The following is a 25,002-nucleotide window of genomic DNA, read 5'->3' as shown; positions in this document are numbered from 1 at the left end:
AGACTATAGTATAGCATAGCATTGCATAACATAGTATAGTATAGTATAGCAAAGCATAGTATAGTATAGTATAGCACAGTATAGCAAAGCATAGCATAGAATAGCACAGTATAGTATAGTATAGCATAGCATTGCATAACATAGTATAGTATGGTATAGTACAGTACAGTATAGTATAGTATAGTAAAAATAATGATATAACACACAATAACAATGACCAAACTACTGGAACACAGTTTTAGTGACATAAACTTGTTGACTGTCCAACTTTAAACCATAGTAAGTAAATTCACAGCAGATGTGTTCTTTAAAAGAAAATACATGAACACACTACATTACTGTAGTTATTGCCTTCCTTGACAGCTGATCTGAACCAAAGGATAGGATAAGAGAAGAGAGTAGTGAAAGAATGATTTTTCTTCTGTTATCAGCCTCACCAAAATAAAATCCTGTTTCTTTTCCTCCAGACCTCTTTAGGAAATCAACCCTTAGCTGTTGTGGTGCTTAATAAACACCGATCATAAAAACGAAATGTATTTATTCTTGTAACTGTACAAAATAATCAACTCAACACCTTTCCTACTCACTCTGTCTTGTTATATTAATGCTCACATCTTGACAAAACACTTAATATACCTGAAGAACCGTTCAAAGTCTCCCTGCATAAATTGCTTATTTACACCCAGCTGATTTAACCCACTCAGCACACAGCTGAATTATAGTCCAGTGTAAAACAACATGGGTAGTAACTCAACATGGGTAGAATGATAATTACAAAATGTTGCCACTCAGCAGTGTGCTCCAGTCACTGACCAGGGAACTGTTAAAACATTTAATAACATGGCCATTTAATGTGTGAAAGGGCCATCCATATTGTGTTTATAGTGATGAGACACACGTACAACTGCTTAGTAAAAAATCTGATGACTAGTGTCTTTGCTTGCTCATCTGTTTCTCTGGTCACACACATATTCACACGATGTACTTTTGTGTTGTCCATGGGTTTATAGGGCAGAATACCAGAGGATAAAGGTATCCAGAGTGCTGTTAAACCTCTGGTTACACTGATTTAAATCCCCCCTTTTACCTATAAAAATGTCTCAACCTGTAATGTCACAACTATGACAAACAGGATTTTAACTTCATCTGTGTCTTATTACTATGAGGCACTGTCTCTTGTTTTTTTCTTATTTATTCTTATTTATCTTTTTACTCAAAAGTTTTTCTATTTTTATTTTTAATATGTATACTTAGCCTTCTGTACCTGTACATAATACTGTCATTGTTCCCGTTGTGCACTGAGCCATTGCATCGTAATTTCATTTTGATGCAAATCTTAATGACAAATAAAGTCTGTCTATGTTTATCAGTTCATAAAAGGGTACTTCTATGAAACTGGTCCTAAAAACAGGACAGAGGGGCTAAAAATTCAAATGTAGACTAATGTTATGAAGCAAGTTTGGAAGTACTTTGGATCTATTTAAAAAAAAAAAAATATTTACTGAGATAAAAGAAAAACTATTTTTCAGATAAATCACATTTTTATATATTTTTTAGACAAAAATCCATGTGTAACACAATAAAAAAGACACGAAAATTTCACTCTTTTTTTTGAATATCTTTTTATTCTCTCACAGGTACATTTTGGGAATCGAAGTAAATATGTAAGGCAGAGTGTTTCACAAAAATGGCCGCTGTTGCAAAATCACTCGCGATCTTATTTGTGTTTAAATGGGCAGATTCTGCGCGTAGCGCCAGTGGACACGATGAGTTACACGCGAAACCTGGAATGAGACTGCCGATTCATGAAAAACCTGCATGTCTGGATTAGAAAAACCACTAGGATCCTCAAATTTAACACAGTGTCTTTATTTACAGCGCTATATAAGACCATTTCAAGCCATGTTTTCCAGATCATATGCATTGACACCTAGGTAGCTTTTCCTGTCCCAATTTTGGTCCTATTTTTGGCCCCGATATTTTATTAAAAATTCATTAATCTTGGGATGGCTCAGAGCAAGAGTATAACTTTTTTGCATTTATCTGAGGTCATCATTAGGTACATCCTGGGGGGAAATATGTCGAAATATATTTTATTATTGGGTCTATAAAGTGCCAGGTACCAAAATGAACCCAGTTTCATAGAAGCACCCACGTATAACTGAATTTTCTGACCAGAAATGTTAAAGAACTGATCATATTATCATATATTAGCACAGAATGCTAAAAATGCTAAGTATACACAGACTGTATAGTGAACAATGGTGACATATCTTGTGTAAAATGTGTGTTATTTCCAAATGGCATGGATAGCATGAATTTTTTTGTTTGTTTGTTTGTTTGTTTTTTTTCATTTTTCTGAGGTCATCATTAGGTACATCCTGGTGGGAAATATGTCTAAATTTCTCTTTTGTTATTGGGTTTATAAAGTGCCAGGTACCAAAATAGAAGTTTCATAGAAGCATCCAAATATAATTGAATTTTACTGATAACACTGGTCAACAACAAATTTATTGTTTAAGTTTTTTGAGCTGATTTAGGATAATTTTGGTGTGCTGAATCCAAAAATCACAGTAATTTTGCTCAATCAGGTCAACTTTCTGAACTATGCTACAGATTGGCTTTTTAACATTTTTTGCTTACATTTATGGGCATTTTCACATCATATGATACAAAATTCTTTCATATTTCTTGCAATAAACGAGTTCTGAAGATTTTACTTTTGACAATTTATACAATCTATTTAAAACCAAATTAAAAACATTTTTATTCTCATTAGCCTTTGAGAGGAGATAAAAATGGGGTCACAATTCAGGAACCAGGAATGTGCGGTTTTTATTTTTATTTTATTTTATTGTATTTCTGTTTTTATTTTTTATTTTATTGTATTTCAAATTTCATCTTATTTCTTGCACTTCAAAAATTCTATGCATAATCAAACATTTTAATGTGCGCTGCTTTTATTTTTATTTTATTGTATTTCTCATCTTATTTCTTGCACTTCAAAATTTCTATGCATAATCAAATATTTTAATGTGTGTTGTTTTTATATTTATTTTTATTTTATTGTATTTCTCTCAAATTTCATTTTCTCTTGATGTATAATCAAATCTTAATGTATTTTAATATTGTATTTTTTCAATCAATGTGAAGCACCTTGGGCTACAATTTCTGTATGAAAGGTGGTATACAAATAAAGTTTATTATTATTATTATTATTATTATTATTATTATTAATTTATGATTAATGTTTTTTTAATATTACAGGTGAATGAAATGGCTTCGACTAGAAGATCTTGCAAAAATAAGCCTGACGTATTCTGCTACATCTGCGGTGAATACACCATTGTACCTAACAGGAATCCTGTTAGAAAAGGATTTTTTTTCTCTTAAAACCTATTTTGGGTGAGAACTATATAAAAAAATCAACGGATAAAGTCACAAAAATGTAATCAATTTTGTGAGAAGATCAAATTTTTCAAAATCAAATTAGCAAAAAAACCTGACCTGATTGAGAAAAACAGATGTCATTTTTGGATTTAGCGGTGCAAAATGGTCCTAATTCAGTTGAAAAAACCTAGAAAACTTGCAAAAAAACATTTTTTTGTAACCCAGTGTAATATTACCTCATATTAGCACAAAAGCTAAAAATGCTAAGTATATAAATATAGACAGACTATAGTGAACAATGGTGGCATATCTAGTGTAAAACGTGTGGTATTTCCAAATGGCATCACATAAAGCAACAACACATTACGTCAACACCGCACTTTGTCTGCAATCTAGAGGATGCATCTAATAGCAGTGTGCAGCCCTGTGCTCAGAAAGCTCTGACATTAAATCAGAAAAAAGCACTGCTTAACAATGTTATGCTTAGACAGTCAGAGTAATCCTTATAAAGGTCATGGTTTCAGTTAAATATTCTCACAATTCCTTGAGTCGTTCTCTCTCGTTCTTCTTATTGTTCCCTGTAACCTGACCGGCCTGTATCTCCATTAACCGTAAGCTTTACTCCTAATGGTTTCAGTCTAATTAGAGTAATATGAATAAATATGAAAATTTGTCGCACAAAAAGAACCTGATTGCATGTACAAAGGTACCGCTATTTTATATGCAAATGTGGTTAAAATTGAAAAAAATGGCAACCAAGGTTAAAGATTTCATCTCAGATTAAAACTGATGATAAGACAGTGATAATTATGTTTGATAATTTCAGATCTATTAACATAACCAGAGCATGTAAAATCACAAAAGAACCTTACTTCTTTTGGTAACGTGCTTGTGTTATTTCGTCTCCACAGTTGTTATCTGGACTAACACAGTCAGTAAATGATAAAAGCAAAGATAATTTAACCCTGTACAGCCTGAACCATTAAATCACTGATAGAAAATTCCAGTTCTTTGAAACTGGAGCCTTTATTGGTCCTTCTGAACAACCCCAAAAACTTTTTTCAAACATCAATTTCCATGTATGCGTTTCAATTTTGTATCATATTTGATACATCAGGTCTCAATGCTCAAATATTATTATTTTTGAACAAATCAAAACATAATATTACACAAACATGTCTAGGAAATTGGTAATTCATTATCAAAATTGGCAAAGTTCTCCCTCCTTCCTCATTAACCCTTTCATGCATAGTGGTCACTACAGTGGACACCAATTCTCCAGCTGTTCTCTCATATGTTTCTGGGTTTTGTTGCTTTAGTTCCATATCAGCCCACACACTGGACTCCTATGCATCATCTCAAACACTGCAATTCATACAATTATTGGAACTTTGCTGCTCTTGCTAAAATTAACAGTTTTCTGAAACAAAAAGTTGTTTTTTTTGTTTTTTTTGTTTTTATTTGCATATCCTCCTGAGACCCAGCCATGAATTTTGTCCTCTATAGGGGACAAAAGTTTGACAGTTTTACTTTAAAAATGCTGTCCATTGCAAAGGAAATTCCATTAAAAAAAATCAATCGATAAATAAAAATGATTTTAAAAATGTAACTGAAAAAACTGTTGCATTATGCAGTTTCCAAACAAGACAATTCTTTAGTGTAAAAAAGCTAAAATTGTCAATTTCCTGGGTCTCAGGAGCATATTATCTTCGTGAAATGAGTAATAACTAGTATTTGAGTATGATAAAATGTGAGAAAACATCAGATTAGTGACATTAGAAATGTTTTTTTTTTCATAGTTTTCACATAGTTTATCACTTTCTGATGATGACTTTTAAATACTTGTTTCTTTGCTTCTAAAACTGAACGCATGGTGTCCAGCTGAGTCGACATTTTTGTAACTCCATGAAAAATAGGTTCATAAAAAAAAATGTCAATTGCATTGCTTTTTTCATGCCTAAAGAGGAATAAAAACACTCAAGAAGAAAATATTGACTAAGGTTCTCATAATTCATGCATGAAAGGGTTAATAAAAGTCTTGTAGTGTCACTGGAAAGGCCTCTGATGAACAAATTCCTCCCTCTGGTGGATTATCTGTGTATTGCATGTATCTAATTGTATACATCAGGTTTTTCAAAGAAAAAAAATATCACACTGATCATGTAGGGCTGGGGTGTCAAACTCATTTTCTTTCAGGGGCCACATTCAGCCCAGTTTGATCTCCAGTGGGCCGGACCAGTCAAATAATAGCATAATAACCTAAGACAACGCCAAATGTTTTAGAGCAAAAAATAACATTAAATGATGAAACTATTTCTTTCCAAAACAAAAACAATTTGAATAAATGGAGAAAAAAATGAAATTTCTAAAGAAAAATAAGGACAATTTTATCAATATATTGCCTCAACTTATGATTTCTACATGTGCATTCCAGATCAGATCTACCAAGACACAAAATAGGCAGAATATTGTTAAAATTCCACTCATTTTTCTTTAGACATTTCAGGTTATTCATATTTGTTCAGGTTATTGACATTTTATTACTAAAGGATATCAGAATTTAATGTTCTTTGCAATAAATTGGTGTTGCCATTATTTAGAGGCATAATATCATATTATTTTTCTCACATTAACCCTTTCATGCATAGTGGTCACTGCAGTGGACAGTTATTCTACAGCTGTTCTCTAATATATTCATGAGTTTTTGTTGTTTTAGTTTGATATGAGTTAACTCAGTGGACGCCTATGCACCATCCCATACACTGACATTCATACCATTACTATAACTTTGCTGATCTTGATAAACCTGATCTGCAGTGACATGTTTGAGTGTAAATCAATTGCTAATAAAAAATTGCACATATGATAAAATGTGAGAAAACATCAGATTAGCTGCATTAAAAATGTTTTGATTTTGTATATCACTTTCTGATATTCAAAAATTCAACACATGGTGTCCAGCGGAGTGGACATTTTTGGAACTCCACAAAAAATTATGAAGGTAGATTTGTTTCTTTAATGCTTTAACCAAAAAAAAAATATTTTCATTAAAAAAAAAATCAATAAAAAAAAAAATTCACTTCAATCAAAGAAAAAAAAGTGTTCAAATGCCATTTTTTAGATCGTAATTTTTTTTTTTTTTTTTTTTGCATTCAAACACTTTTTTTTTTAATTTATTTATTTTTTTAGTTAAAGCAATAAAGAAACAAATCTACCTACATAAAAAACAGGTTCATTAAAAAAAAAAAAAAAAAAAAAAAAATTCAATTGCATTGTTTTTTCATGCCTAAAGAGGAATAAAAACACTCAGGAAAAACATCCCGACTAATTTTCTCATAATTCATGCATGAAAGGGTTAAACCAAGAACCAAGATTATTTCTAGGTTATGTTATTATTTTTGAGTTTGATGCCCTTGACTGTTAACATCTTCAGGGTAATTTTTGCATTTTGCACTTTGTAAATTCATCTTGCGGGCCAGATTGGAACCTTTGGCGGGCCGGTTTTGGCCCCCGGGCCTGTTTGAGTGTAAATCAATTGCTAATAAAAATTGCACATATGATAAAATGTGAGAAAACATCAGATTAGCTGCATTAAAAATGTTTTGATTTTGTATATCACTTTCTGATATTCAAAAATTCAACACATGGTGTCCAGCGGAGTGGACATTTTTGGAACTCCACAAAAAATTATGAAGGTAGATTTGTTTCTTTAATGCTTTAACCAAAAAAAAATATTTTCATTAAAAAAAAAATCAATAAAAAAAAAAATTCACTTCAATCAAAGAAAAAAAAGTGTTCAAATGCCATTTTTTAGATCGTAATTTTTTTTTTTTTTTTTTTTGCATTCAAACACTTTTTTTTTTAATTTATTTATTTTTTTAGTTAAAGCAATAAAGAAACAAATCTACCTACATAAAAAACAGGTTCATTAAAAAAAAAAAAAATAAAAAAAAATTCAATTGCATTGTTTTTTCATGCCTAAAGAGGAATAAAAACACTCAGGAAAAACATCCCGACTAATTTTCTCATAATTCATGCATGAAAGGGTTAAACCAAGAACCAAGATTATTTCTAGGTTATGTTATTATTTTTGAGTTTGATGCCCTTGACTGTTAACATCTTCAGGGTAATTTTTGCATTTTGCACTTTGTAAATTCATCTTGCGGGCCAGATTGGAACCTTTGGTGGGCCGGTTTTGGCCCCCGGGCCGCATGTTTGACACCTGTGATGTAGGGGGTTTCAAAACTCATGAATCAAATATGATACGTTTGGTGTTATAGGGTTAAACAGTTCAGTAACATAAAAACATCTACGGGCACCAAACTATGATGTAAACTTAACATCTCCTTAAATGTCAGTCAAATCTCCTCAGCGTTTATTCTTGTTATCATGTCTCATTTGAAATATATTTCGGTGTTTTAAGCAGATTCCAACCTCGCTAATGCTCATACTGCTATCATAACCACTCCAGATGTATGTGAGCTCAACCTCCAAAAGGTCTAAAAATGTGAAACACAGGCCAGATTAAAAATGACAGACGTACAGAAAATTCACGTCAGTAAAAGTGTCACACGTTAGCCTAACCCGTATTTTGTATGTCACAGCCGGCAGTGTTGTATGTCACAGCTAAAACACTTGTTACCAGATTAATGTGGCAGATTAGTGCGGCTACCCTGCTCTTTAATCCAAGTAATCCTGCATCAAAGGGTCATGAAGAACCTTTTCTGCTGCGGTGAAAAGGGGGAGATGAAAGGGAGGAAGAATGAAGGAGGTACGGACGCGTTTGTCTGAAATGTGACACGCGAGTACATGTGCAAATGTACATGAAAACGGACACGGACGGGGATACTTGAAACGTACGCTTTCTAAGAAGTTGGTAGAAATAAAGAGAACGGAGAAAAAAAAAAAAAAACAACTTCATTTAAATGTTGCCATCTCTCATCCTCTGCTGCTGAGCCTCTTCTTCTGACACATGCACACGATTTAAGACACACAGCCTTCTTTGTGTTTGTGTCTCCTGCCTCCCGATGCTGTTTTGAACCCTATTTCACTCTGACAGGCATTATAGATACATATGCTAACAGGGCTAATTCCCTAAGGCAGCATCACATTTTATGACACCAGAGGCAGAAGAGTGATCTGGCTGAATGGATTGTGCAGGAGGAAAGGCAGGCAGACGTACTCTAATATGAAGCCATATTCCTTTTTGCTGTGTACCTTTTTGCTTTTTTAAACCCACAACACTGTCATTCAGCTTTTATGGAAAATACTTCAACTTTACTTGACTTCTCATCAAACTCCCTTTAAGGTCAAATACTGTCAGATGAGTTCATTTTAATTTAGTTTAGGCCTATTTTGTTCATTGTTCTGGCTTGAAGTCAAAGGACAGGAGTGAGTATTTAAAATGTTATTATGTGAAGTTATTTGATGATGAGAATGGGGGTGTAAATAACTAAATGCGTTATTGTTTTTCTTTTTCCTTTTTTGCCAACCAAGCACTTTTTTTTTTTTTTACTATGTTGAGAAAATACTCCCAAAAAAAAAAAGGGAAAAAAACACAAGCTTCAATCTGTAAATCTGTAAATATGTACAGGGTGGGGAAGCAAAATTTACAATGAACATTTAGTTGTTTTTTCTCAGCAGGCACTACGTCAATTGTTTTGAAACCAAACATATATTGATGTCATAATCATACCTAACACTATTATCCATACCTTTTCAGAAACTTTTGCCCATATGAGTAATCAGGAAAGCAAACGTCAAAGAGTGTGTGATTTGCTGAATGCACTCGTCACACCAAAGGAGATTTCAAAAATAGTTGGAGTGTCCATAAAGACTGTTTATAATGTAAAGAAGAGAATGACTATGAGCAAAACTATTACGAGAAAGTCTGGAAGATACTATTAAAGAAGAATGGGAGAAGTTGTCACCCCAATATTTGAGGAACACTTGCACAAGTTTCAGGAAGCGTGTGAAGGCAGTTATTGAGAAAGAAGGAGGACACATAGAATAAAAACATTTTCTATTATGTCAGTTTTCTTGTGGCAAATAAATTCTCATGACTTTCAATAAACTAATTGGTCATACACTGTCTTTCAATCCCTGCCTCAAAATATTGTAAATTTTGCTTCCCCACCCTGTATAATATGCAATCTGTAAATAAGTTTTTCTTCTTCCCACACCTTTTCGAGTACAGGTGATTTTTGGAATTTTGAATTTGCATGTATTCTGTAAATGCTCGAAACAAACAAACAAATGAATGAATGAATGAATGAAGGAAAATAATAAGAATTGACCTAAAATGATCCATTATGTCGCATAAATGAAACTGAATGCTGCACGATGAAAAACAGGTGATTGGAGGCACACTAGTTGCTTTTCCATTGGACATCTGCGCAAAACTTTACCGATATTTACTAAATGTCGAAAAAACAGAAGTGTGTAATGTTGGTTTTTCCATTAAATCACAAATGCGATAATAAAAAAATAATAATAAAAAATAAAATAAAATAAAATAAAATAAATAAATAAATAAATTTAAAAAATAAATAAATTAAAAATTAGAAATAAATAATTAATTAATTAATTAATTAATTAATTAATTTAATTAAAAATAAATAAATTTAAAAAAAAATCACAAATGCGATGATTTGTTTATTTATTATCGTGAGATGACACGAGAAGTAATTCCATAAACATGGCGACGAACGTAAATATGGTGTTGATTTACAGATATATTCATTATTATTATATATTACCCCTCTATCTCGTACTAAATTTAAAAATGATTGGGTTTGCTGGTGTGTCCACAAATACCGCAACATGCTTCTTCTTCTTCTTCGCTTGTTGTAACGTACGTCAACATTCATTTTTTTAATTCACCTGACTCAACACCTGACGCAAAAAAAGGGAAGTTTTGCATGATATACCATTTGCGCTACACCAGAAAAACCACCTCTTACCAGCGCAAAAAATTTTAAGCGAAAAATGAGACTTTCGGCGAAATTGACGTTTTCCATTAGGTAAATTTTTATGCACAAGTTATATTTGTGCGATTTGAGGGTCAATGGAAAAGCGACTACTGACTAGGGAAATACTGAGAATGAACAAATGAATGAATATATGGATGAATGAATGAATTTTTATTATTGTGTCCTGCATAAGAATATTTCCAGCCCTTACATGGACTTATAAGACACCAAAAATATAAACCAAAAACCAAATACCAGACAATAGACACAATAGATGTAAACAAGACAATGTACTGACCTATTTAAACAAACATCTACCGCTTTTTCCAGGCTTTACAAACAAATAATGCTAATTTATATACATTTGTACTAAACATACTATTTCATCTTGTCATCATCAGTGGTCCAGAACATATCAGGATTTCGGAAAAACATCTGAGACTGGGCAGAATTGGTCAAAAAGCTCTAAATGTTCTGGATGAAAGATACACTACAAACAAAAAGTTAAGGATATTTATTTATTTTCTTTTTTTTTTGTCATTTTTGCCATTTTTAAATAAAATTATGTCTGGTCATTAAAAAATGTGTTTCAATTCAATTCACACACAAAAAAGTAAAAAAGCGCAGTGCAAGAATCCCAACTGAAAAAAATAGCCCAAAAATTAAAAATATCCTTAACTTTTTGTTTGTAGTGTAGATCTAAAGGTCATTTTACCCAAACTCACACTATTGAAAAATGTCTGTTCACTCTCATTGATACCACTTTTAAGAAGTAACATCACCTTCCTAAACTTTTTTTTTTTTGTCTAAATCAGTGGTTCTCAAACTTTTTACAGTGGAGTACGCCCTGTCTGACATATACTTTTTTAGCCAAGTACCCCCAACTCTCGAAAAAAAATGGCAAAATTTGTTCCCGTACCAAAAGTGTCTGTTTATATTTTCAAAACTTTGTAAACAAACAACATATATTTAACTGTAATATATATATATATAAAATGTGTGCAAAATATAAACTGAAAACTGCCCTCTTTCATTGATAAAAATAAATAAATAAATAGGTCATTAATGAATAAATGAACCTTTCAATAACAAAAAAAAAGTATTACTTAGCTACTCACATAAACTCATTTTGATTAATATAAAATATAATGATGAATTGAAGTTGTTCACTTCTTTGATAAAGTAAAAAAAAAAACGTCTTCAGTATAAAATCATTCAGGAATATTAAGTTGAGATGGTAGATATGTTTTTGTTTTTTTTTTTGTTAAAATGAGAATGCTTGATGAACACATTTAATAACATTTAAGTAACATGTAACATTGAAGCAGTGGATCAGGTGAAAAGGACAGACACAAAATTTAGTTTTTGCTTATAGCCTATTCCTTTTTTGGTTTTTGTGTTCATTGTAATTATTGTACTGAGTGCAATGACTACTGTACAAACCAAAATAAACTTTAATCATTCATTCATTAAATGTTCTTAAAATGTTACCAAAGCTTAAACAAGATGATCGACAATAAAACTATTATGTGAATGTATTAATTGTATTTTATATTTCAGCATTAATTCTCATTATTTATTAAGTATTCGGTACATGATAACTTATTTTATGTATTTTTAACCCTGGGGGGACGGGTACCCCACTTTGGGAGCCCCTGATCTAAATCATCAAATACTGAATTTCTGGTTATGTTTTTTGTGTTTCTCGAAAGACCTGAAAAAATGACTATTTTGGAAGGTGGCCATGCAATAGACGTTCTTATATTCGAATACAAGATAATTACAGTATATTATAGCTACCACTTTCTACACAGCATGCCTGCAAACACTGCATTTACAACACAAAAGATCAAACATGTTGCCTGAAATACACATAAATATGATGTGATATAATTCAGGCATTATTCAGACCTTTGTTTCTTGCTAGAATTCTGCAAAAATTTGTTTTCTCATCTCATACGACATCGGGAATCTTTTATTTTTGTCATATCAAGAGCTGTGCTAAAACTTACCTCACCCTAACATGGTTATTGAAGTATCTGTCATATGATACACAAATGTTGGACTTCTTGATTAAGTGCTTACCATTATCTAAAGGTATTTCTCATTTTGACAGATAGAAATGACCAGAAAAGACCAGAATAGGGCATCAATTTAAAAACATATTCTTGCCTACAGTAGATCGCCCTGTCATTAATACATGTATAGGAGTAAGTCTAAGTAGTCCAGGTAATCAGTACATTCTAGCATCTCCTTCAAAAGACCCACTTCTACTTGTCCTTTCTCCTTTTCCATACCTTTATGTCCATCTCCTTGTTGAAGCAAAGGCTCTTTCGCTGATTTCCAGAGCAGCAATTTGGTCCCAGCAAGGGGCAAAGGCAAGTAAAATTCTGCTTTGATGACTCTAAATGGCGAGATTATCCAAATGAAAGGCAATTACCCAAACCCCACCAACCCCCTACCTTTTAATATCTAGCTACCTTTTTTTTTTTCCACATTATGCTTCTTGGGTTGTTCATTATATTCACTACTTGATTCCACCTGTACTCGTTTTCCTTTTCTTCTCCGTTTTTGTACTGTTCTTCCATCATCAGCTCAACCTTTTATTCCTTTTCTGTAACCTTGTCTTTTATTTTTTTCTTCTGCCTCAACCTCTTTTCCTCTCCTTTCCAGCTCCTATTCATCTTCTCATTTAATTTTTTTCCTGCTCTTTTTACAATGCCCCATCTTTTCTCCTTTTTTTCGAAGGTGGTTATTAAGGGCAACTGGGCACAAAAGTACTTACTGATAAACATCCAAATTCATTCCGGGGCAACAAATGCTAATTGTGTCTATACAAGTGGAATATAAATGTGTTTTGAAGGACTATTCTGAAGCATAACTGCTGTCTGTTAGGTACAGCAAGCCAAGTGTCTTGTTGTTTAACTTCTTTAAGCCAAATGTCTTTGTTATGTAGTGAGTTCAGTTTCATTCTGTGACCTTTGCTGCATGAATTGTCGCACTGCCTCCCCTTGTCTTTGCTGTCACTCACCACTGTGTTCACTCTAATGAAGCAGAAAAGCCAGAAGCTTTACAAGATACCAGACAGAAACTGCTGGAGTTATCCTCAGTCTGGTTCCCAGCAGCTGATAGACAGTGAATAATGGGGGACTGCTGTATTGACACACACACACACACACACACACACACACACACACACACACACACACACACACACACACACAAAAAAACCTCCCTGTCACAACAGAGTCAGCACAGAACAGAGAGACCAGAGAAAGAGAGACAGAACGATCTCCAGTTACGGGGTCACTCAGTCTCATTTGTCTTTTGTCTTCTCTTTTCACCTCACTCATCTGCTTGTTTGTCTCCCTCCCTCCCTTTCTGTCTGCACATCTCTCTCCCCATCCCTCGCTCACAAATACAATTATAATAACATGACACCTTTATAATAATCTTTTGTTGTTGTTCCAGTGTTCCTGCACACCAGAGATCTGAAGTGTGGGTTTCATGCTGTGTTCTTTCCATAGCCTCTGCCAGTCAGCCAACTTTTTTGGCGGTGTTCCTTTTGGCACCGGAGTGGGATGTGTTTACCTCATACCCAGCCAGGGCAGGATTTCCCAAAGGGAAAATAACACCAAACAGATCTCTGTGTTGTGAATCATCAAACAAAGGTGATATCTGCACTGCATTCCTATGAGGGAGGAAAACTGGACAAATATGACCACGCCACTAAACGTCTAATTTAACCTGATGGGCAATCATCATTTCAACATTTGCTTGATTATGAGAAGCCACATGGAAATCTGAAATTACAAGCTTTGTTTGCTTCTAGGGAGAAAAAATGAATGAAATGATGCCTTTTGATTACCACAGCCTACTACATTTTATAGCACAGGTGTCAAACATGTGGCCCAGGGGACAAATCTGGCCCACCAAAGGGTCAAGTCTGGCCCTTGGGATTTGTCAAATGCAAAAATTACACTAAGATATTAACCCTTTCATGCACAGTGGTCACTCCAGTGGACAGTTATTCCACAGCTGTTCTCTTGTATATTCATGGGTTTTGTTGTTTTAGTTCCATATCAGCCAACACAGTGGACACTTACGCATCATCTCAAACAATGACATTCCTACAATTATTGTAACTTTGCTGCTTTTGATAAACCTGATCTGCATTAACATGGTTTAGTGTAAATTAATTGCTATTTGTTATTAGACTGTAATTAACAGTTTTCTGAAACAAAAAGTGTTTTTTTGTTGTTTTTTTTTGGCATATCCTCCTGAGAAAAAGTTTGACAGTTTAACTTAAAAAAAATACTGCCCATTGCAAAGGACATTCCATTAAAAAAAAAAAAAAAAAGATAAATCAATAAATAAAAATAATTTTAAAAATGTATCTGAAAAAGGTGTTGCATTATGTAGTTTCCAGTCAAGACAGTTTTTAATGTAAAAAAGCGAAAACTGTCAAATTCCTGGGTCTCAGGAGGATTTTAGCTCCATGAAATAAGTAACAACTAGTATTTGAGTATGATAAAAATGTGAGAAAACATTAGATTAGCTGCATTAAAACTTTTTTTATTTTATAATTTTCACACAGTATATCACTTTCTGATGATGACTTTTAAATACATGTTTCTTTGCTTCAAAAATTAAATGTGTGGTATCCAGCTGAGTGGACATTTTTGTGACTCCACGAAAAATAGGTTCATAAAAAATAAATAAATAAAAAAATTTAAAAAAATCAATTGCATCGTTTTTTTAATGCCTAAAGCGGAACAAAAACACTCAAGAAAAAAATATGAACTACAGTTCTCATAATTCATGCATGAAAGGGTTAACAGTCCTTTTAGTTCAGGTTCCACATTCAGACCAATTCAATCTCAAGTGGGTCAGACCAGTAAAATACTATCAAAATAACATATAAATAATGACAACTCCAAATGTTTCTCTTTGTAAATGTAAATATTTTCATGTATTTACACTAAAACAAAGTATAATTTTGCAAAAAAAACGCGAATAACCTAAAATGTCTTAAGAGAAGCAAATACAATTTTAACAATATTCTGCTTGTTACTCAATGTTTTGTGTATTTGTAGATCCACTGTGATCTGTAAGTTATAATGTACATGTGGAAATAATAAACTGAGGCATAATATTGTTCAGCTGACTCTTATTTTTTCAGTTTGTTCATGTTATTCACATCTTTTGAAAGGATAGTTTGTAGATGTAAACCTGCTCAAATTGTAAATTATTTTTTTTATTTTGCTCTAAAACAGAGAAAAATTTGGAGTTGACATTATATATATATTATTATGTTATTATTTTACTGGTTCGGCCCATTTCAGATCAAATTTAGCCGAATCTGACCCCTGAACTAAAATGAATTTGACACCCCTGTTTTATAGGAAGTCTATTCAGCACCATGGACAGAGGCAGACTCTAAAAATAAGCTGCATGTCTTCACACTAGACACAAAATAAATGAACAAAAATAGAAATTCATGTAAACTTGATTTGACCAAAGACTTTGTAGGTCAAACAATGAAGGCTGCACGATAATGTGATATGATTTCTAAGCCATTTAAACTATCTTGTCTTATGCCTGATCTTGTTTTCCGAGCTGTCTGTCTGTTAATACAATCTTTGGTCAATGTCACCCAAGGGGACTAATAATGCAACATAGTTTTCTAGACTTGTTATACAACATGCCACACAGTCTGATGTACTGAGGATTTTGAGGGTGACATTACAGGTCTCAAATAAACATACACGCACACAAAGTCACACACACACATACGTTCCTTATCCTTCTCTTTTGATGCAAAATGCCAGCTCCCCTGAACCACAGACACAATTCTCCACGCTCCTTTGGGCTTCTGCTGTCAACTCTCCTGCCAGAGGAGAAAACAGGCAACATCTATCATGAGCGGCGAGATGACGTAATGTGGTTCAAACCGCAGAACGAGCTGCTATAAGGTCAACAGCGGTCTGGAGAAAATCAAAATCCTCTTTTACTGTAAAGCTTAAAACATCGCAGGGAATCATATTTTATCTGATTTCTCACTCACGTTGTTTTATAGCACATCAGATAATACTTCTGCCTGCATGAAAAACCTCTTATAGTCCCGTGGTATTAAAACATCTTAATGATGAACAGACTTCTTTGTGCCAGTGAGCACAAAATGAAGTCTAGGTCTAGGTATGCAGGTTCTGCAGGACATTAAAAAGGACTAATCATAAGCTCAGAAGGTGACGTAATGTGTTTCTTCTAATAGCCATTAATGTCATCATTCTGGAGTGACTGTCAGTATTTCTTACAGAGCAACAGTGCCACTCAGTGGACACTTAAAAACACAGCAGGTTGCATAAGATTACAAAGGATATTACATCATGTACGTGTTTATCTTCAAATATAACTGTAACCACACAATGTTTTTATTACGTGTCACTACATTTCATGAGCCAGACGTGCATTAGAGCACAGTGGTAATGTAGCGCCTTTGAGAATGTGGAAGGCACTTATCTTTTTATGGCTTCACATGCAACACAAACATACACTCCCGGAGTTTTTCACACTAATGTTGCAGCTGTATATTGAATATGGAGTAATGTAGGTCAATAGTTAGAGGAAATTAACTGAATGGAGGGTGATACAGGGTGGGGAAGCCAAATTTACAATGAACATTTAGTTGTTTTTTTCTCAGCAGGCACTACGTCACATGTTTTGAAACCAAACATATATTGATGTCATAATCATACCTAACACTATTATCCATACCTTTTCAGAAACTTTTGCTCATATGAGTAATCAGGAAAGCAAACGTCAAAGAGTGTGTGATTTGCTGAATGCACTCGTCACACCAAAGGAGATTTCAAAAATAGTTGGAGTGTCCATAAAGACTGTTTAGAATGGAAAGAAGAGAATGACTATGAGCAAAACTATTACGAGAAAGTCTGGAAGATACTATTAAAGAAGAATAGGAGAAGTTGTCATCCGAATATTTGAGGAACACTTGCGCAAGTTTCAGGAAGCGTGTGAAGGCAGTTATTGAGAAAGAAGGAGGACACATAGAATAAAAACATTTTCTATTATGTCAATTTTCTTGTGGCAAATAAATTCTCATGACTTTCAATAAACTCATTGGTCATACACTGTCTTTCAATCCCTGCCTCAAAATATTGTAAATTTTGCTTCCCCACCCTGTACATGTGAGTCATCCCGTGGGTAAGTAACTGCATGTCAGGGTTCATGAGCTCATACAAAACAAATGCATGATGACCTTTAACCCACATCTTCGTATGCACACGGGGCTGTGTGAAAAGTTGATGGACAAAAGTTTTATAACTGTCTGAGTCAACATGCGTCAGGTAACTCCCAGGTCTGTTTCATCAGTGTCTGCCTTACCATTATCATTGACGCCCAGTGACATGCTTTGTCCGCTCCTCCTCTTCCTGAGGGAAATAAGCCTGGCCTGGGAGATCTCCCGGACGATGGAGGATAGGTGTTCCTTGCTGTTGCCATTGTGGGCCGGAGGGGAGGCTTTGGAGTCTCTGTCTGTACTATCAGTGGACTGAACCATGGACTTCCCCTGTTTAATGGAAGGCTAGTTCAGTTAATGAGAACCATACATTAAAAATGAACAACAGTACATGTGTAGACAGCGTGTAAACATAAACATATGGTATAACATGTCACTGGTACTACACAGTTGAGTAGAATTTTTTTTTTTTCTTTTCTGTCTATCTGGAGCTTTCTCTAACGCATGGGTTGGCAACCTTTACTACCTGAAGAGCCATTTTAGAACAGAAATAGAAATAGAAAAACAAAATTGTCTTGAGCCAAAACATAACCCTATATGTTTTACCTCATAGTGGTGACTGTTTAAGAAGCTCTTTAGGATTAGTTTGCATCAGGGCCAGATTAACACTTCATTGTACCCTGGGCAACAATATTCAAGGGCCCCATCATCACAACCCCAGGATCCCTATAATCTGGCAAAATACAGAATAAGTTCCAGGAATATATGTAAATATACCCCATACTTCAATATCTAACTATCATCAAATGCATTTTGATGTACAAATGAGTAAATGCTAGTAGAACTACAAGTGCACCACTATAGCCTCTTGTCAAGGCCACTCACTTGCATATGATGATATGAAAACAAAACACATTAGCATCAGTATAATCTAAAATTGATCCACTACATTAGAAAGAGAGGGAAGTGTCCTCCATTTTCACAAAAAATAAATAAGAAACCATTTCCAAAGTATCCAGTATTTATTTAAGAACACTTTTTGCCAACACAAATGTAGTGAATCGTCAGAAAAAGCCCACAGACAAAACCCAAACATAATCTGATAGAATCAGATATGAATTTTAAACAGAAATCCCCTTGGCACCTCAGAATTCAACAAGAGAGTTAAAGTAAGTGCAATGTAAACATCTTGAAATCTGCTTTCTCTCAACAATAAACATACACTATATTGCCAAAAGTATTTGCTCCCCTGCCTTGACTCATATGAATTTCAGTGCCATCCCATTCCTAGTCTATGGGGTTCAATATGACGTGGGTCCACCCTTTGCAGCTCTAACAGCTTCAGTTCTTCTGGGAAGGCTGTCCACAAGGTTTAGGAGTGTGTTCATGGGAATTTTTGACCATTCTTCCAGAAGTGCATTTGTGACGTCACACACTGATGTTGGACAGAAGGCCTGGCTCTCAGTCTCCGCTCTAATTCATCCCAAAGGTGTTCTATGGGGTTGAGGTCAGGACTCTGTGCAGGCCAGTCCAGTTCATCCACACCAGATTCTGTCATCCATGTCTTTATGGACCTTGCTTTGTGCACTGGTGCACAGTCATGTCGGAAGAGGAAGGGGCCAGCTCCAAACTGTTCCCACAAAGTTGGGAGCATGGAATTGTCCAAAATGTCTTGGTATGCTGAAGCATTCCCAGTTCCTTTCACTGGAACTAAGGGGCCAAGCCCAGCTCCTGAAAAACAACCCCACATCATAATCCCCCCTCCACCAAACTTTACACTTGGCACAATGCGGTCTGACAAGTATCGTTCTCCTGGCGACCGCCAAACCCAGACCCGTCCATCAGATTGCCAGATGGAGAAGCGCGATTGGTCACTCCAGAGAAGGTGCCTCCACTGCTCTAGAGTCCAGTGGCGGCGTGCTTTACACCACTGCATCCGGCGCTTTGCATTGCACTTGGTGATGTATGGCTTGGATGCAGCTGCTCGGCCATGGAAACCCATTCCATGAAGCTCTCTGCGCACTGTTCTGGAGCTAATCTGAAGGCCACATGAAGTTTGGAGGTCTGTAGTGACTGACTCTGCAGAAAGTTGGCGACCTCTGCGCACTATGTGCCTCAGCATCCGCTGACCCCGCTCCGTCAGTTTACGTGGCCTACCACTTCATGGCTGAGTTGCTGTCGTTCCCAAACACTTCCACTTTCTTATAATACAGCTGACAGTTGACTGTGGAATATTTAGGAGTGAGGAAATTTCACGACTGGATTTGTTGCACAGGTGGCATCCTATCACAGTTCCACGCTGGAATTCACTGAGCTCCTGAGAGCGACCCATTCTTTCACAAATGTTTGTAAAAGCAGTCTGCATGCCTAGGTGCTTGATTTTATGCACCTGTGGCCATGGAAGTGATTGGAACATCTGATTCTGATTATTTGGATGGGTGAGCCAATACTTTTGGCAATATAGTGTATCTCAACATTTTCATGGAGCCACCACAAGGAAAAATAAATATAATGCAGTATAATCCGCTAAAATAAACATTTTGGTCCCAGTTTAACTTTTAAACAGAAGACACATCACAATTCAAGGCATGTCAAGGCAAGGGTTAAACATTCTAATACTAAATACTACATATACTAAATACTATAAACATCTGGAAAACCGTCAATTTCTCTCAAAGAAATACTTATCTGACCAATACAACATTTGTATTCTAAATGATGGGGAAGTGCATGTTTGTTTTGCATAGAATATGTTGAGAATAAATCAAAGTTTTGATGCATTTACAGAACTACAAAAAATTACAGAACTACACTAAAGAGAATGCCATTATTGTGTTGTGCAGCAAAAATTTACTGGTATGTGAATGCTTTCTTTGCTATGGAGAATACAGATGAATACAGTCAGTTTCATCAAATAAAAAGTACTCTAAAAAGTACCATTACTACTCTTACTGCTTCTATTTTTAGATTCATTTGGAGTATAGTCTACATTTTTACAGCTGCATAACATCAGATTGACTTTATGGTTCCGACAATAATAGCAAAATGTGTTTAAAAAGAAAAAAAAAAAAAGAGTGTTATTCATTTCCATGTATTTTTTGTCAAAGCCACATGGAGCCACTAGAAAAGGGCCCAAGAGCCAAATGTGGCCCCGGAGCCTCAGGTTGCCTACCCCTGCTCTAACAGAATCCAAGACCAGATCAAAGCTTGTCTTTTCTTTCTTACAACAAACATTCTCAAACACTTTCTGTGCTACACTATCTTCTGTTGACAATTTTGCTCTAAACATACATTATGGAGTCATACTAAATATGCATGTTGCTGTATGTAACTTAGGACAATGTCACAGTTCTTATCGTCAATATCACTGGTCTACAATTTTTTAGAAATGACTTGCTTCAGACATTAAATGTGCTAAATGTTGCATATTTTAATAAGATTAATTGGAAAATAAATGACAGAAGTGCCGGTTTGCTGATGTTTTCAAGGTATATGATTAAGTGTTATTACACATATATATTGGTTTATGTACATTTATATAATAGTTTTATAAATCTTCCACTAAATAGAACCTGTAAAGTGAATGTATTCTAATGTGCAGACAGTGTTTTGAAGTAGATCTTGTAGCTCTGAGACAAATATTCCTTTCGAGTCAAACCCATTCTCTCGTTAATTCTTAAATTTCACATTTTGACCCAAGGCTGTATCTTGGAAAGTTCAGCCAACCAGCATTTTTGACTTGATTTTTCTTTATCGGTGACTCTCATGTGGTAAAATTTCATTACTTTTATTCTGGAAGCATTTTCCTTGTAGACCAGTGTAACTGAGGATTATAAAATGTCAAAATTAACTCAAATATTCATAAGAAAATAGTAAAGTATATATGAATATTTTTAAAATTGAAAGTCTAGTTCGACCAGCTCTATCTGTAAAGTGTCATGAGATATCTTTTGTTATAATTTGGCGCAAAATATACATGAATAAAATGTGATTGATTGAAATAAACAACCAAAATATATGCACTCTTACATTTCCATTTTGCTTCGACAATCTGTAGATAGGCGGCAGAGAATATGCTTTCATCCTGTGAACATAAAAATCATGTTATTTACAACACACATTAACCCTTTCATGCATAGTGGTCTCTACAGCAGACAGCAATTCTACAGCTGTTCTCTTGTATATTCATGGGTTTTGTTTACCAACCCAGGGGACGCTTATGCATAATCTCATGCACTGCAATTCATACCATTACTGTAACTTTGCTGTTCTTGATAAACCTGATCTACACCAACATATTTGAGTGTAAATCAATTGGTAGATGTTATTAGACTGGAATTAACAGTTTTCTTAAACATTTTTTTTTTGCATATTATCTCCATGAACTGAATAATAACTAGTATTAGATTATGATAAAATGTGAGGAAACATCAGATTAGCTTCTTTATTTATTTTTTTTTTTTTAATTTCATAGTTTTCACAGTTTATCACTTTATGATATTGTGTTTTAACCCTTTCATGCATAGTGGTCTCTACAGTGGACTGTTACTCTACAGTTGTTCTCTTATATATTCAGTTTAATTGTTTTAGTTCCATATCAACCAACACAGTGGACACTTATGCATCATCTCATAAACTGCAATTCATACCATTATTGTAACTTTGCTGTTCTTGATTGGTTCTTGAGTGGAAATCAATTGTTAATATTTATTTTTTGCATATTATCTCCATGAAGTGAGTAATAACTAGTATTAGAATATGTTCAAATGTGAGAAAACATCAGATTAGCTGCATTAAACATGGTTTCATGTCACTGTTTTCATATCGCTTTATGATATTGGGTTTTAAATACATGTTTCTTTGCTTCAAGAATAAAATTCATGGTGTAGCCGAGTGGACATTTTTGTAACTCCATGAAAAACAGGTTGATTTAAAAAAAAAAAAAAAAAAAAAAAAAAAAAAATTTCAACCGCATTGTTTAGGCATGAAAAAAAAAACAACCAAAGAGGAATAAAAACACTCATGAAAAAAAAATCTTGATTAAGGTTCTCATAATTCATGCATGAAAGGGTTAAATACATGTTTCTTGGCTTCAAAAATTAAACGTATATTGTTCAGCTGAGTGGACATTTTTGTAACTACATAAAAAATAGGTTTGTTAAAAAAATGTCAGTCACATTGTTTTTTTTTTCATGCCTAAAGAAGAATAAAAATATTCAAGAAAAACATCTTGACTAAGGTTCTAATAACTCATGCATCAAAAGGTTAAAGAAAATGTGAAGTCATGGATTTATTATATATTCACATCTACAACATTATAGTTTCCCATCTGTACAGTATCTAAAAACTGTCTGATAAAAGTAGAAGTGTAATATGTATTGGTTTAATACATGTCATAGTTGATTGCTTTTTTTTTTCTTTTTCTCTTTTTTTTTCTCCTCCTCTCCTTTCTTTTTACTATAACTGGATCGTTGTATTTATTGTGCCTGGATCTGTGTGATTTTGCATCCTGAACCTTTTTATTTTTTAGAGGACCCCAGGAAGACTAGCCTGGCATTTGTGCACTGGCTAATGGGGATCCTCAATAAAGAATAAAAAAAGAATAAGAATACACTGTAAACCCGGAATTTGTATTTACTAAAATGCTTTAATTACAATGCACTTAAAGGATTTAAGTTTTATGATGTTACTATAAAATGTTAAGTATATTCTACTAATTTGTAGACATAGTTGAAAGTACGAAAAAGTTTAAGCTAAATGGAATTAAATCACTAAGTTTTAGTCATGACCACACCTTTTCATCTTCACATTGCATTGTGGGTATTGGGCATGTTGTTGAAAATGTGTTATTTTTCTGTGCAGGGGTTCAGCGGGGTTGTGGTGGTAGTGTTAATTTGGATTTAATGTGTGTATGGTAGTGTTTATTGGCCTTTTTGTGTTTGTTTTTGTATTTTTGTAGAGCTGCACCATGAGTCAGAGCCAGAGGAAGAACAATGGCTTTACTGTTCATCTATTATCATCAATGTACAATGAAAATCTCAGTGTTTCATCACATTTATAGCACTTCCTACACTGGCAACTGCCATGAAACCACCATTTATACATGTTAAAATACATTTGATTGAATAATCTCATTAATTATTTGTTTAGGAATTTTGAGTCAGATTATCCTAAAGAAAGTTGATGAATCAATGATAACTTAATCTCGCTGTAATGAAGAAGAATAGTCAGTGTAACCTAAAATGAGTTTGGATAGTGGGGTTGAATTTACAACAGATTTAAAATACAAATAACTTGTCTTTCAGTGTTTTCTACTTAATAGTTTAAGTTCAATACTTTTAGCATTAAAGTTGCACCTACTTAAACCAATTGATTAGTCGATCATTACTCAGATCATTTAAGTGCAATCTCTTGCCTCAAATTTTTTTTTAATAAACTCTACTTATACGGGCTTACAGTGTAGTGAATTGTTATGTCTAAATTACTATACAGGGTGGGGAAGCAAAATTTATAATATTTTGAGGCAGGGATTGAAAGACAGTGTATGACCAATTAGTTTATTGAAAGTCATGAGAATTTATTTGCCACAAGAAAATGTACATAATAGAAAATGTTTTTATTCTATGTGTCCTCCTTCTTTCTCAATAACTGCCTTCACACGCTTCCTGAAACTTGCGCAAGTGTTCCTCAAATATTGGGGTGACAACTTCTCCCATTCTTCTTTAATAGTATCTTCCAGACTTTCTCGTAATAGTTTTGCTCATAGTCATTCTCTTCTTTCCATTATAAACAGTCTTTATGGACACTCCAACTATTTTTGAAATCTCCTTTGGTGTGACGAGTGCATTCAGCAAATCACACACTCTTTGACGTTTGCTTTCCTGATTACTCATATGGGCAAAAGTTTCTGAAAAGGTATGGATAATAGTGTTAGGTATGATTATGACATCAATATATGTTTGGTTTCAAAACAATTGACGTAGTGCCTGCTGAGAAAAAACAACTAAATGTTCATTGTAAATTTGGCTTCCCCACCCTGTACATTTTCTTCAGGATGTTACTTATTTTTTTAGAGCGTGAAATACGTGAGAAGACTTCAATTCTTACGACTTAGTTTTCCACCTTTAAAATTAAGTAGGAGCTGTGGGAAATAGCTGAGGAGATTTAAGAGGAGATACCGGTCCTGAAGGAGTAATTAGTTGCCACCCAGCAGCTCATATAAACATAAACTCAACAACCTGCAAGAACGATCCTGCATTGCATTTTTTAAATTTCAACAAATTATGATACTAAAATACACTCACATGCCAACTGCAGACCTGGGTAGAAGTTTGTGCCATTCCAGAGTTTAGATAAACAAGTGAAAAAATAAAAATGGAAATA

At 34.1% G+C, this 25,002-nt stretch overlaps 1 protein-coding gene across 1 annotated transcript in view; it reads right to left on the bottom strand.

Moving 5' to 3' along the window:
• LOC115436237 (doublecortin domain-containing protein 2-like) overlaps positions 1-25,002 on the bottom strand; it is a 63,576-nt gene that overhangs the window by 12,047 nt on the left and 26,527 nt on the right. Inside the window, exons 6-7 of the mRNA XM_030159034.1 lie at positions 21,649-21,703; positions 17,766-17,949 (exon numbers count right to left, since the gene is read on the bottom strand). Coding sequence (XP_030014894.1) covers positions 17,766-17,949; positions 21,649-21,703 — 239 coding nt within the window. The remainder of the gene's footprint in view (positions 1-17,765; positions 17,950-21,648; positions 21,704-25,002) is intronic.

Source organism: Sphaeramia orbicularis, chromosome 16 (assembly GCF_902148855.1).
Source record: "Sphaeramia orbicularis chromosome 16, fSphaOr1.1, whole genome shotgun sequence".
NCBI classification, from domain to species: domain Eukaryota; kingdom Metazoa; phylum Chordata; class Actinopteri; order Kurtiformes; family Apogonidae; genus Sphaeramia; species Sphaeramia orbicularis.
The sequence above is the reverse complement of the archived record's forward strand: the minus strand, read 5'-3'. Positions and strand labels throughout refer to the sequence as shown.